Source organism: Sebastes fasciatus, chromosome 19 (assembly GCF_043250625.1).
Source record: "Sebastes fasciatus isolate fSebFas1 chromosome 19, fSebFas1.pri, whole genome shotgun sequence".
Classification (NCBI taxonomy): Eukaryota; Metazoa; Chordata; class Actinopteri; order Perciformes; family Sebastidae; genus Sebastes; species Sebastes fasciatus.
This window is the reverse complement of record NC_133813.1, coordinates 26,522,401-26,537,727: the sequence shown is the minus strand read 5'-3', so window position 1 is coordinate 26,537,727 and position 15,327 is coordinate 26,522,401. Positions and strand designations below refer to the sequence as shown.

The window sequence follows — 15,327 nt, the reverse complement described above, 5'->3', positions numbered from 1 at the left end:
CCATGTTCTATATAGTAGCTTTTAATGTTACTGGCGGGGTCCTCCACTGCCATGTGGGATTCAAAATGCCTTCACATGCAAAAGTGTTTCACAGAAAACAATGCATAAGTGTAAAGAAGTGTTACTGTTTTTAATTGGATCTCATTGAGCATCACTGCTTACAGTTTACTCTCTTAAAGCTGCAGTAGCTAGAATATTTTTATAGTTTTATAAGAATAACTTTTTTTAAATCATATTTGCTCCATTTCTACCCACTGCTGCTTTAACCACATATTAATCCAAACTAAACATTTCCTCCTGCTGGCTGGTTCCAGGAGGAGGATTTAACGGCTGTGATATTTCCTGCCGTGGTGGTGGTTAACCTCGGTAGCATCATTTAGAAGACGGTCAGTTGGTGGACTTCACCTCTTGCTTCATCATCCCTTCCAGACATTTCTCTCCATGTGCTCAGGGTCAGAGTGAGTCTGAGCTGTGTGTTAACGTCATGGTCAAACAGTGTGTCGGACTAGTGCAGCTGCAATATCAACAGCACCAAGACCAGCAGGAGAAATGAATTCAATGAGAGACCAGTCCTGGGAACTACACATGCAGTACTCCCTTCTCCATACCTATTGTGTACATTTACAAAAATACTTTTACTTAGAGTTTTAGATCTGTGAATTTTCTTTTTAGCCTCTTTGGATAGTAACACATGCTGTGTAGTATACACATTTAAAGGTCCCATATTGTGCTCATTTTCAGGTTCATACTTTATAAATACATTATTTTCCTCATACTGTCTGCCTGAATATACCTGTATTTACCCTCTGTCTGAAACGCTGCGTTTTAGTGCATTTCCACAGAATTGCGTTGCTAGGCAACAGTTTGGGTCCATGTTTACTTGTGTTACTGTGATGTCACACAGGGTGTTGATTTGATGACAACAGTAGGCAACAGTTTGGGTCCATGTCTACTTCCTGTCAGCTGATGTTATTCACATACACTGCAACCAGGAAATAAACTGGGACACATTTAGAATGTTTACGGTAAAACCGTGTAATGGTCTAAATATTGTATATCTGTGTCATCACAAATGGACAGAAATCCGAACAGCTTGTTTCAAAAGCACAACTTCTGCATACGGGCTGTGTGTATTTCTCCGTATATCGAGCATTTTTATAGTTTAACAGTATTTATATAGGACTTAAACCTGCTTTATAATATAAAAGACATGAAAATCTCACTTTTTCCAATATGGGACCTTAATTGTGGCTTAATGCAAATTGTGTTTCTGCTCAAATATGTGTGTTTTTTCAAAGCCAGCATAAGGCTTAACATAAATACAAGTATTTCCATTAGATTTTATGATCCTTAAGAAGTTCAGAAGCAGTCAAACAGGCAACACAAACAGAGTAATTGCATGAAAAGCTTTCATCTTTGAAAGTTGTTCGTCAGAAAAACAAAGTAAACCTCGTATGTTTAATCATTTGTTTATCCGCTAATCTCCTCGGTGCTGACACAGTGAACCTGAGACGGTTTATTGTTCCACAGAGTAAATGTCAATTACTGACTTCAAGCAGCAACATTTCATCTCCGAGACGCCACATCAAAGCTGCCGTATTTGCTCTTGTAAAAAAGGCTAATGTGTAATGGTTCATTAATTATTCTCTTTGATTTATTTTGGATTTTCCTACATCTCAAGATCAAAAGTGTACTTGGTTTTATGGTGGTTTGCTGCTGACTGGCGGGAAAACACTTCAGACATGTCATCAAATCAACACCTTGTGTGACATCACAGTAACACAAGTTGAATCCCTCTAATCCTCACTTAGTCTGGTCTGACCAGCTCTACTGAACTACCTTGTAGTTAGCATATAAGTGTCTACAGATAATATATAAGATTAGGGTTGTCCATAATAAACCGTTTAACCGTTTAACCGTTAACCGACATTAAGCATTTTAACCGATTAACGCTAACGGTTAAAACGGTTAAAAGAAATGTTAACAATTAACTCAAAAGCTGAGCGGCTCAGAGGAGCGGCTCTTCACTTTAAGGAGAAAAGCTGGTCCACCTTAAATGCAAACGGTGGCGTGCTAATATGCTCGCAACAACAGTCAGAAGCTCCAGAACCTGCAGGAGGAGTCACAGACTAAGTATTTATTATAAATGTACACTTTTATCATGACTACTGATGCTCTCTATAAGAAAGTTTAAATTAGAAAATAAGAACACAAAATAAACTAACAGTTGATTTTCCGGTTTCTGTTGTCATTGTCCTCTTTTCGCCTGATATAAACTCCTCTGGCTGAGATGCTCCTTTTACCCCTTTCACACCGAGGACTCAACCAGGGTTGAACCAGGGTTGGTTGTGTGTATGAAAGGTTAACCCGTGTTGATTGACTCGCCTTTGCGACCCAGGTCGAGAGGTGGGTCGGACCAGGGTCAGACCTTGCTTGGACCAGGGTCGATTTTCGATGTGAATTGCACGGACCAGGGTCGCTACCAAACGGGGCGGGACAAACCTATTCGGTTGCAAATGAGGGCGCACAGTCCGTGACGTAACTGTCACAGGTCACAGGTCGCCTTGGCTCATAAACAAACAGTGGGACGGCAGCAGGAATGTTGTCAGACAGACCAGAGATGAACGACGGACGAGAACCACACGGATGTGTGGCGAGACATCGAGGTGCGGGAGCTCCTGGTCGTTCGCGGTGATGAAGAAAAAAAGCGGTAATGACAGGACGGTGAGAGACAACGTAGTGTAACGTTAACCGAACATAACAATGCTGCTGAATGAGAGAGACATCCGCCGTTACGTTACACGGAAACACACGCGTTAATAATAAGCCGACCACCTCAGGGTACCGCCAGCTGTACGCGCATCTGTTTTTAAAGAGTGTTTACACATCTTCTATGTTACCTTTTTTAACTTTTTATCTTTCAAAATAAACCTGCAAAAAGATTCATTTGTCATCTGTTCTCTCTGTAATAAAGTAACAAACCCAGCCCTGGTTCATTACATTATCAAGCAATTAGCAAACTAAATGAAATATAAACAAATTTTATTATGTTTGGACAAGCTCTTACATTATGCAACAGTTGCCACACGTCCAGCTGAACAACTTTAGTAGGTCTACTATATGTAGTAAATCTTTGCTGGGATGGTGGAGTGAGTGAAATATACATTTCAGTCTTCAGAAGTGTCTAATCCGTTTGTAAATGTAGCCTATATTATCATATTAGATAGCACAATGTAGTCTAATATACGATAAATGGGTACTGTAGCTAGACAGAGGAAATAAGGTTCATGTTGATGAATAGATGCTGTCAATCTGTATGTTGTCTGTATGTTTTTGCATACATTACAGCTCCATACATACAACATAGTTAACATTTCATAAAGCTAAACATGCTGTGTGTACAATATTTATACTGTATACCAAAAACATGCATCATTCTGTGACATTTTATGTTTTTGCTCACATTGATGACGTCACTATCATCTCCTCTCTCTGTAATCCTCCAGAGGTGTAACCCTCTGCCCATTTCTAACACCTGAGCTAATTGGTATGCATTGCTCCCAGGTCTGACCCAGGTCGTATCTGAACTGTCCTGACCAGGGTTCAACCCAGGTTGACTGGCTTGGTTTGAATTGACAAAAGGAGGGTTGGACCTGGGTAGGTTAACCCTGGTCCAACCCTGGGTTACATTTGTTAGATGTTCTGTGGTTTTAAACCTTTGACGTCTGATGAACGACGATGGGAATAACAAAGGCTCCTATTACAGTGTTGTTAACGAAAACTAGGACTAAACATGTTTGTTATCAACCTTTTTTTTTTTCCATAGTCCATATTTTTCATCCAAAGTTGTCACGCGTTTAAAAATAAATACGACCTCACATTGATCGCGTTTACACACTGACTCTGAAACCTTCGTCTGTCATTAAAGTTCTTGGAACAGGTTTGATTTTCTGCATTGTTTGACCACTCAGAGCCACCCTAAATGCAAATGCATCATTTAAATGGCATCTGATAAAGCCGATTGACTTCATTCATTCTTCTCCCAGCACAACTACAAACAAAGTAAAGAGTACAGATATGCGTAATTTAAAGGTCCCATATCGTGCTCATTTTCAGGTTCATACTTGTATTTTGTGTTTCTACTAGAAAATGTTTACATGCTGTAATGTAAAAAAAAAACACGTTATTTTCCTCATATTGTCTGCCTGAATATACCTGTATTCACCCTCTGTCTGAAACGCTCCGTTTTAGTGCATTTCAACAGAATTGCGTTGCTAGGCAACAGCTTGGGTCTATGTTTACTTCCTTTCAGCTGATGTCATTTACATACACTGCAACAGGAAATAAAATGGGACACATTTAGAATGTTGACGTTTAAAACCACGTAAGGGTCTAAATATTGTATATTTGTGACATCACAAATGGACAGAAATCCTAACGGCTTGTTTCAAATGCACAATTTCTGAATACGGGCTGTGTGTATTTCTCCGTATATTGAGCGTTTTGATAGTTTACCAGTATTTATATAGCGCTTAAACCTGCTTTATAATATAAAAGACATGAAAATCTCACTTTTTACAATATGGGACATTTAAAGCTATATTTTGGAATCGGGGATGGTCGCCAAACAAAGGATGTATGAAGGATTAAGACAGAAGTGATTGAGCTCTAGGCAGCTGAAAGATAACTTCATTCAATAACCCCATTTGGGACTAGCGCTCTCCCTTGTACCCACGTATTTAATTCAGTTTTGTTTGTTTGTTTTGTCAACACATCGGACTCAGTGTGCTCGGTTTCTATGAGTAACGATTTTTTTAGCAGATGACGGATTAAAAAAACGTCCACAAAAAAAATACGTACAAATAGGCCTCAAGATGAAACGATGACGAGATGCTACAACATCATGTACATCATACAACATGTGACTTACTAAAAAGACTAAAATGTAGTTTAAAAATAAAATCTCAATGCAGCAGGTTGGTGTCATATCAGGAATACAGGCACACAGTGACCTCAGGTCAGGAGGACTTTGATTAGACGAGATTAACTGAAATGTTCAATTTCATCTCATGACAAAAATAACTTTTCATGACCTAAAACTACACTAAAATAGTTCTGTTTTTCTTTGACTAAGATAAGATTAAAATGCCCTGAATTTCAGTCAACTAAAACTTGACCAAAAAAACAACAACTATTACAGTATGAGGTTGACTAAATATGATAATAAAAAAAAAAGTAACAAGAACATTAGAAAAAGGACTAAGGTCCTAATAATTAAAGACTTTAGTCAGAATTAAATCTTAGCTTCATCTAACCGAAATGCTGCTTCAAAGTCGTAGCGATTAGGAGAAGTCAATAGATCAGTAAAGCTGGTTATCTGCTCCCAACACATGTAGTACAGGAAGGAGACGGACTGCATTATAAAACTGATTGAAGATGGTCTCAAAGTGCACACGTTGACCTCCAGTAAACAGTCTGCACATTTAGAAACAGACAATGAATGAATGTTGATCATATAGAAAACTACAGGTAAGCAGCTGACTTCTATTAACCATGACAACTACATCAGTAAATCCAGACCTACTGTCAGTCTGAACTATTATTATGTCCAGCTCCATGTGAGAGATATTGATCTGTGAGCCAGCGGGAGGAGAGTCAACAGTAAAGCACACAAACACTGTTAGAAAGCTTTGCTGATTGAATCTGTCGGCATCCTCACATTTCTCCTCGTAGCGAGATGTTAGCTGTCATAAATACTTAATCCACCGCTCATCCAATGTTGTAAGAGGGAAACTATTCATTACTGAGAGGAATGTTCTGCTAATTTGATCATCTCTCTTTTGTTTAATGAGGAGCTCCTTTTAATCTCATGATAATGGACCCTTAAAGGGACTGTTTGTAACTTCTTACACGTATAAATCATTGCGGGTCGGTGTCCCATGCGCGCTCGCGTGTGGCTACACTGTTCAGACAAGACTCCAACACAAACTACACAGAAGCACCAAAACCTCTTGGTTGTATCTAGTGAAGCCCGTCTGTTAAACAGTGTTGGCCGCAGTCGGAGGACGCGGGGGAGACCGTAGCTTTGGTCTCCAGGACCGGAGTCTCTGCTGTTACTCTGCTCCTCTACCTGCTTGCCTTCACTCACACACCGCGCTCGTTCTTGCTCTTTCACTCCACTCTCACGTGCATGCGCGCACACTCCACACTGTAGAAGAGTTAGCTAACTCTGAGAATATCTAGTGAATGTACAGTGGACGTTTGTGCAGAAATAACTGCTGCAGCTCCTCCAGACCAACAGAGGTTTCCCGTGTCTTGTGAGGTGACGGGGCTCCTCAGAGAGAAACGTTATCGTCTCTGACCAAAACTCCGGTGTCTCCCGTTCCCTCCGGCCGCGGTCGAGAGGTTGAGGCAGGAAAAGCCAACACTAGGATCAGCATTGATTCATGGAGAGACCTTGGTCTGGTCAGCTAACATTACTGCCAAGCAGCTGAAATATAGAGTGATATTGTGCTTTTTGCTGACGTGTGTCGCCTCATTGTGTTGATGCTCGTTCATGTCTATGTAGAGCGAGCACAAGCGCGAGCAACAGGACGCTGACTTTCGTTGACTTAACGGCCACAGGTGTCGCTGTTTACAAGACATTTCTGATTCTTACAAACAGTCCTTTTAAGGATTAAATAAATGTATACTATTCAGAACTATATTCAGTCTAACTTCTTCTGATAACTGCATGTTAGAAGTTATTTGTTGGCAGCTGGTCTGGTTCATTCATCATTAACATAATATATTAATATATATAATTATCAGGTATGGGCTGCTACAGTTTAAACTTGTTGTTAACGAAGTCTTGGTTGTCCAAATGCCAAATGTACACGGTTTATATGTTATGGATCGGGATGTCACGAGAACCGATACTTTGGCACTAAGTCGATGCCAAAATTCTGGAAATGTGACGATACTCATTTTTCTGCAGTACCGTAGGTACTGGGGTTCAGGGCTCAGGGCTAACGTCGTCCCGGGGACAATAGAAAATGTCCATAATGACACCTCACTGTGAACAACAACTCTGTGTTGAAATTGGCAGGAGAGATTGTAAATTTAGCTGTTGGATAAATAACAGAGCTAACAGCTAACGTACAGAGGATGGATTGAGTTACATTATGATGCGTTCAAGCTCTATTCAGAATGAATATTGGGCGAAGGTAAACTATAACGTTATCATGATGTGTTCACATTTTGTTTTTGGAGAGAGACTTAAGTCGGATCATCAGGGATTATTAATGAATTCACAATAACGGTGACAAAGGAGTGGATGTTGAAGTACATGGGATTTATTGTTTTACTTTTATTTGTTACTGTGGTGTAGAACTGGGTATCAAGAATCGTGGAATTCCACTGGTATTGGCATCGACTACTAAAATTCTGGTATGGTGACAGACCTAGCTATAGCATATTAGTAACCGCATCTAACTGATGTCTCTGGTGTCTGTTGATGTTCGACAGAAGTGATGAACAAACTCAGACGACAGAAGGGATGCACAGCTGGAGATGACAGAGGACCGGAAGCTACTAAAGACATCCTTCCAGTTAGAACAGAAGGTACTGTGATGACATCAGCAACCAGGCAAACTCCAGTGACCAGAGGTATAACTGTCAAGTTATAACAAGTTGTATAATAGTAAGGGAAATATGATTAATAAACGTTATTAAAACCATTAACAGTACTAACGGAACCTGATATAAACATGCAGTCACCTTATTTTTGTCCTGCATGCAAAATATTCTTCATTTTTGGACACATTTTAACCCTAAAAAGTTTCACCAATATAAATTTATCAGATTGAGATCCATCCATTACAAGGAACACAATAAAACATTTACCAGGAAGAAGGTCTTTCTCTCCCTGGTAAATTACAGTGTCCCTACTGACATACAGTTTAACATGTCAGGATGATAATAAGCTGAGGAATAGACAGAGCTTGTTGGACTGAGAAGCAGATGCATACAGAGATGAACTAATAGTCTTTATACATCTTTAATCTGCTAGAAGAGCAAACCAGAGGTAGTGTAGGTCCTGGGATCCACACCAGAGGCTGCTATTGTATATATATAATCTTACACACTAATACCAACACCATCTTCTATTGGTAACTCATCTACAGTGTGTTAGGCTACTAAAAGCATCTTTCATTTCCCAGTGATGACGGACGTTTTCTTTTGTGATCATCCTTCCTCAAGGAGAACTTTATCTTTTAATCTGACCCTTTTCACAGCATTAAAAGAAGTGCTGCCGGAGCTGAAAGGAACTCTTGCACAAGGACACTTCAGCAGAGAGGCTGCTTACCTCCAGCTAAAGAAAGGCTGTCCTATTCACTCGTCCCTCCCAGATGAGAGCTTTTCTTTGCTGCTTCAGTGAAGTAGTTCAGTCTGTCGTCAGATTAGCACTCAAAACAACATCCCAATGACTGCCTCTCCTCTCCTGGAAATATAATGTTTTATCTACAGTTATGTTAATATGATCAGGATTTATGGGCCGGCCTTAATAAGGCGATCAAACATGTGCAAGTAAGATTTGTCTTTCTGGTGTTTTGTGAGCCAGGCTGCATCTCACCAGGTGGCTCTCGCCACTTCACACAAACGGCTCTTTGGAGGAACACAATGCCACTGCTCTCGTCTGGAGAGAGCTACCTGTTTTATTATGGAGGCAGCGTTAGATGTCAGAAGTACAGTAAAGCCCACGGTACAACGCAGTAGCTTCTGACAGGCTGCTCCTCAGGGGCCGCGCTATAGGCATCATTAAAATCTATACAAATCCAACAAATTTTATATAATGAGGAGACATGGCGGCTGTACGCTCTCATAACAAGACTACAAACCTGATGAGACTACAGACACAACCACAACATACTGTACATACTAAAGGGAGTCTTCTTACAGTATGTGAGACAACAGAGGTGCTGGTTACAGCTGAAAGTCAAATATCTTCATACTTAAAAGATACAATGGCTTGGGCTATGTATACTGTATAATGACTCAATCGATTAAAAGATTTAATCACAATTAATCGCATGATTGTTCAGGATTAATCACATATTTATGTGTTCAAAATTAACCTTAAAGGGAGATTTGCAAGTATTTAATACTCTTATAAACATGGGAGTGGACAAATATGCTGCTTTATGCAAATGTATGTATATACTTATTATTGTAATAATTAACAACACAAAACAATGACAGATATTGTCCAGAAACCCTCACAGGTACTGCATATAGCATAAAAAACATGCTCAAATCATAACATGGCAAACTGTAGCCCAACAGGCAACAACAGCTGTCAGTGTGTCACCGACACCAATATTCTTGTTCCACCGAAATTAAAGTTTCACAGCGCCACGCAATCATCGATGCATCAGTTGTTTTTACTATAATAAACCCTCAATACTCAACTCCTTATTCCAGCTGTGCAGGTCCGTGTAGAACAGTTAGGATGTGATCACTGTGTTACTGTAAGGAGTGTAAATGCTGAGCTGCATTGAACTGGTTTTCATCATTCACGACTGGACTAGAAGATCAATATCCATATTGTTGTGTGACGGTATAAACAGAGTTATGACATTGACACGTCCGAGAAAATCTATTGATGGTGTGAGCAAAAAGTCATTACTTTATTGGTTGGTTTGTTTTTATCTGCATCCAAAATTCACAGAAATTGAAACAGCTGCTAAAAACAATCACTGCATCTGCAAAATAGGAACGTTTGGGATTCGGTGTGGATAGGCTCATAGAGATGGGTTACAATTTTTAAATTGACGTGTGATTTATTAGCATAAATTATTTGCATTTGGTCTGAAAAGACCTTAAAGGTCCCATATCATGCCCATTTTCAGGTTCATACTTGTATTTTGTGTTTCTACTAGAATATGTTCACATGATTTAATGTTAAAAAAAAACTTTATTTTCCTCATACTGTCTGCCTGAATATACCTGTATTTACCCTCTGTCTAAAATGCTCCGTCTTAGTACATTTCAACGGAATTGCGTTGCTAGGCAACAGTTTTGGTCCATGTTTAATTCCTGTCAGCTGATGTTATTTACATACACTGCAACAGGAAATAAACTGGGACACATTTAGAATGTTTATGTTTAAAACTGTGTAATGGTCTAAATATTGTATATTTGTGACTTCACAAATGGACAGAAATCCTAACGGCTTGTTTCGGACGCACAATTTCTGAATATGGGCAGTGTTTCTCCCTATATTGATTGTTTTGATAGTTTAACAGTATTTATATAGCACTTAAACCTGCTTTATAATATAAAAGACATGAAAATCTCAGTTTTTACAATATGGGACCTTTAACATCTATTTTGAATTTTCATGAATTAGAAATATAGTCGAGGTCATGCAGACCTGAGTAACAGCACACACAAACATACAAGTCTACTGACGCACATGCAAACATGGTCATTACTATTACTTAGTTACTAACTTACTACTACTACTACTATTACTACTACTAACAGCAGAGAAAGCAATTACTGTAGTGCATCACATAAATCTACTCATTCTTATTTACCACAACTACAAAATAAAAGTTAATCAAGTGAAATGCAGATAATATTCCTGGGAATTTTACAGTATTACAAACAAGAACATCATAAAACTTTGAAATTATTCTACTCAAGTCTCAGATCAACCAGACAAGCAAACGCAAGCTACTGACAGACAGTCATGCTGAGCTGAGCTTTATTTAGAGAACTCATTAATGGATCTGATAGTGGGAAACAATATTAATAATAATAATCCTCCTGCGTATTGTTGGTTAGTCGGCGCTTGTTTTCCACAACTCTGAAAATAAATTCTGAACACTGTCACTCTCATTAGGCATCAACGTGCACACTAAAGCTTTCTCTTCTTCCTCTTCTTCTTCATGATTAAGATCAAGTCACAGTTTTTTACTTTTTCTTGCTTATCTCAATAATTTATTTTTCACATACAGCATTTGTACTGGGGCTGTCTTTCGTAGTCGACTAACGCTGATACGATTTTTGTCAACTAATCAATAAGTTGATTTAATTGACAGATCTGTGAAACTGAGTTTCTCCACAAAGAATCACACAAAAAGCACCACTTTAAATCACGTGTTAACCAGAGATGTGCTCATACGTCATTCAGCATGAAAAAAGGCATAAAAAACGACTAATCAACTAAAGAAATCTTAGTTGACTAAGACCAAAATAATCGATTACTCAACTGATTGATTCATTTTTATAACACAAATGTGCAAGTAGGGATGTCCATAATTAACCGTTTAACCGTAAACAGACATTAAGCATTTTAACTGATTAACGCTATCGGTTAAAACAGTTGAAAGAAATGTTAATAATTAACTCAAAAGCTGAACGGCTCAGAGGAGCGGCTCGTCACTTTATGGAGAAAAGCTGGTCCACCTTAACAGCCCACCTTAAGAGGCGGAGCCGGAGTTGCAGGATACAGGAAGTTGGCTCCAGTCTCTGGCTCTGTTGGAAACTCGCTAAAGTTACGCAGACTATGTGTGCGGCGGCGAGCACGAAGCCTCCGGCGGCGAGCACGAAGCCTCCGGCGGCGAGCACGAAGCCTCCGGCAGTGCTAGAGCTGCTAACGTAGCACAAATACACACACTGTTTGTTGGCCACTCGCTACTAAACTAAATGTGCGGTGGAGACTTTTACTGGGAAAGTGGCTGCATGTCCGCGACACTACACGCAGCATCGTAGCTGCTAAGTTAACGCTCCCAGACGGTGAACTGGAGACTCCCGTCAATGAATATCTGTTGTGCTCCTGCAGCTGGTACAACGCTGCATGCGAGGTACAAATCTTGTCGGTTAACTGTTAATAATCGGTTAACTAGGGTCGGTTATCGGTTAAAGGGACTGTTTGTAACTTTTTAAGCTTTTAAATGTTCCGGGTCGGGACACATGCGCGCTCGCGTGTGGCTGAAGTCTCTGCTCCTCTGCCTGCTCGCCTTCACTCACACCGCGCGTGTTCTCGCTCGACATCTAGACGTGCATGCGCGCTCACTCCACACTGCAGAAGAGTTAGTTAAGCTCTGAGTAAATGTGCAGTGGACGATTGTGCAGAAATCACTGCTGCAGCTCCTCCAGACCAACAGAGGTTTTCCGTGTCTTGTGAAGTGACGGGGCTCCGCAGCGAGTTACGTTATCGTGTCCGACCGGGTGCCGGTGTCTTCCTGCTCACTCCGGCTGCGGAGCCCCGCTGCTTCAGAGCCCCGGCACCGACGCTGAAGCAGGAAAAGCCAACACTAGGATCAGCACTGATTCATGGAGAGACCTTCGTCTGGTCAGCTGATATTACTGCTAAGCAGCTGAAATATAGAGTGATGTTGTGGTTTTAGCTGACGTGTGTCGCCTCACTGTTTTGATCGGTATATTTAGAGCGAGCAAGCGCGAGCCCGACGCTGACTTTCGTTGACTTAACGGCCACAGGTGTCGCTGTTAACAAGCATTTCTGAAAGTTACAAATAGTCCCTTTAATACAATTTTTGAAAATTAGCATCCCTATATGCAAGTGTACATGATTAATGATTGTTAATTATTGTGGATATCATTTTTTACCTATTTCATATTTTAGAGAATCGCTTAGCTTTAGTCAATCTCATAATGCAAAAAAAGTAAACACACTTAGGGTGAATACTTGAGGATGTTGTGATATGCCATTAAACTTATTTTAACGGTCCGTTAAATAACAGCCAGTCAGCTCAGCTTAGCATGAAGACTGGAAGCACTGCTCATGGCCAAGATATAGTCCAGCATAACTTGTCATCTTTACAATTTTGGGTTTATACGGATTAAACAAACACAATTTAATATGTTAATAAGTGAGCTTTAAGCTGGGGACATGCCAAGCCGACATCAAGAACTAGTGGCGACGATGGCCACCAGTTGCGTCGCCTTTGTCTTGGCCAGAAAGTCGCTCTCGAACAGCTTTAGAGGTGCTGACAGTCAGATTTTGTTGTCTGCTAGCTGTTTCCCCCTTCTTCCAGTCTTAAAATCTTACCGTCCACTCAACGTAAAACAAGGTCCGACTCCAATGATGTCATCCCTTCCTGGCTGGAGCTACACCAGCTCAATTAATTTGCCTGACAAACTAACTTCCGTGTTTCCTTTTGAATGTGAAAGTTAGAGCGCACACAGCAGCAGCGGTTGTATTTGGTTTAGCTGGTGCGTGTTAGGGCACATAAAGAAGTCTCGTGTGCGGAGGAGAGAGAGAGAGAGAGAGAGAGAGAGAGAGAGAGAGAGAGAGAGAGAGAGAGAGAGAGAGAGAGAGAGAGCGAAAGCATGGGAGGAGGTGGTGTCCAACAAAGGAATAGAGAGATTAGGGCAACTGTGCACAAAATTACTGTTTGGGAGCTTTTGATAAACCCAATTACAAAAATTGTTATTGGTTTCTTCACAGAAATCTATTAAAAAAATTCAAAGAGCATAAATGAAATGTCTGCACACATCACACATCATCACAGAGGAACACGTGGACACTTAATATGAACATGAAAGTTAAATGTTTTCAGGCTTCAATGTAAAGTTTTGCTCGACGGATAAATAAATCAAACATTAGAGAGGAAAGATTTTGCTCTTAGACAAGCAAAACTGACCTTTGTTGATTATGAAGTGGATGTTGAACATAAAAGAAGTTTTTATTGCACCCTAATTAAAAAATAAATTATTATTTTATATCCAAATACAAGGGATCACGGGGAGTTTGAGATTTTAAACACATGCAGTAGTTTGAGCTGAATTTTTAAAAAAGGCTTCCTTTATAAATGACTCTGTTAGCGGCCCCAAACCAGAGTGAGCTCAATTATAAATCAAGTCCAATTTACACTTTACTGTAATACCTACAGCAGAGATGATTAATGTCTGAAAGGTCTTAAAAATTATACGACATGTGGGGTAAAATTACAAGAAATGTCATATTTCAGAACCCTCTGTCCTCCCTTTCCACCTGGATTTATATCTCAGAGTGATGGCAGCAATAATTAGATTAAGTGCATCATTTGTCAGGACCTCAATCAGCCTCACTGTACTGTGTTATTCATCCAACATAATCAATCCAGCTCCATGAGAACACATCTCCCATTCCTCCTGCCGACAGCTAATGAAATGTGACAAAGGATTTAAAAAGTGACACTGTTTGGACACAAACTATTATTTATATATCTATATGTCTACTGTATCTGTCCAAAGAAAAAAGTAGTGAAGATGAAAACATTTGCAGCCCTTTTCAGTCAAGTGTTAGTGAAGATCCTAATCATCCTCTTCTACTGAACAATGTCTTCTGCCAAGAGATTGTCTCACATGCAGGACACCAGCACACATCCACAGCAGAGCCAGGATGTTGCTCACTCTGTACTGCCAAGTGTTAACGCTAAAAAGTCCTAACTGTGTTCTGGTAAAAAAAAAAAAAGCATTGACCGGCCAGGCATGCATACTGTACAGCACAAAGTCACCCTGCAGCTCACACACACACACACAGCCACGGTACGTCTGCTTGCCTACCTGTAGCCCACGTCTCCTCAGAATGCTGGACTCGTCCATGGTACAGAGCCCCGGCTTATCACGCCTGCCTACCGGCGCATAGCCACGCTGCGCTGCCTAGCTCCAGCCTCCTGCTCTCTCCCTCCCTCAGGCTAAATCTGATCTTAGCAGCTGCTAAACACTTCCATCAGAACTTATCTGATTGGAAGGAGGCAGTCAGCTGACACCTCCGCTTGTTCCTCTCCTCTGTAACTTCAGGAGTGAGGGAGAGATGGAGCGAGAGAGGGAGAGAGGGAGAGAGAGGGGGAGAAGATAGGCAGTACTAATTTAGCGTAGCAACGGGCGGGGGTGAGTGGGTGGGGTACCGGGGACAAGAGGGAGCCCCAAGACTCATTTCTCTGAGCAGCCACGCTTTTTGGGCACCCTAGGTGACCATGAAAATGAGAGGATATCCTTCCAAGCATTGTTCTGCTCCAACCTCAACAATGAATCTGGCATCCTGTCTGCAGCAGGCAGGCAGGCAGGCAGGCTAACCCATCTCACTGGTCTTATAGCAGTCAATGAGCCACATGAACACTACAGAATACACACCTGAAGGTTACCGGTGAAGGAAACATGATGGTAACAGAGAAGAGGAAGAGTGTGTTAGATGGAAGAGGAAGAAAAATAATAACCAGGCGTGCTGTTTTTAAGTAAAAATATTGCTGCCCGAGACCTTTCAAACCTGCTGTGAAAATGTCACACACACTGCTGTGGGCCAATTTGTACGTAGGAAATGCTTCCCCTCAT

The 15,327-nt window shown here is 40.6% G+C and overlaps 1 protein-coding gene across 8 annotated transcripts in view; it reads right to left on the bottom strand.

Annotated features, from left to right (window-relative positions):
* The window catches only part of mast4 (microtubule associated serine/threonine kinase family member 4), a 118,294-nt gene that overhangs the window by 64,128 nt on the left and 38,839 nt on the right, over positions 1 to 15,327 (bottom strand). The window contains exon 1 of one of the 8 annotated variants that reach the window (XM_074617260.1): positions 14,560 to 14,714. The exons of the other annotated variants lie outside the window; for them this stretch is intronic. Within the exon in view, the coding sequence (XP_074473361.1) occupies positions 14,560 to 14,598 (39 nt within the window). The 5' untranslated portion in view covers positions 14,599 to 14,714. Of the gene's footprint in view, positions 1 to 14,559; positions 14,715 to 15,327 lie in introns of those variants that run through there. 8 annotated transcript variants of the gene reach the window in all.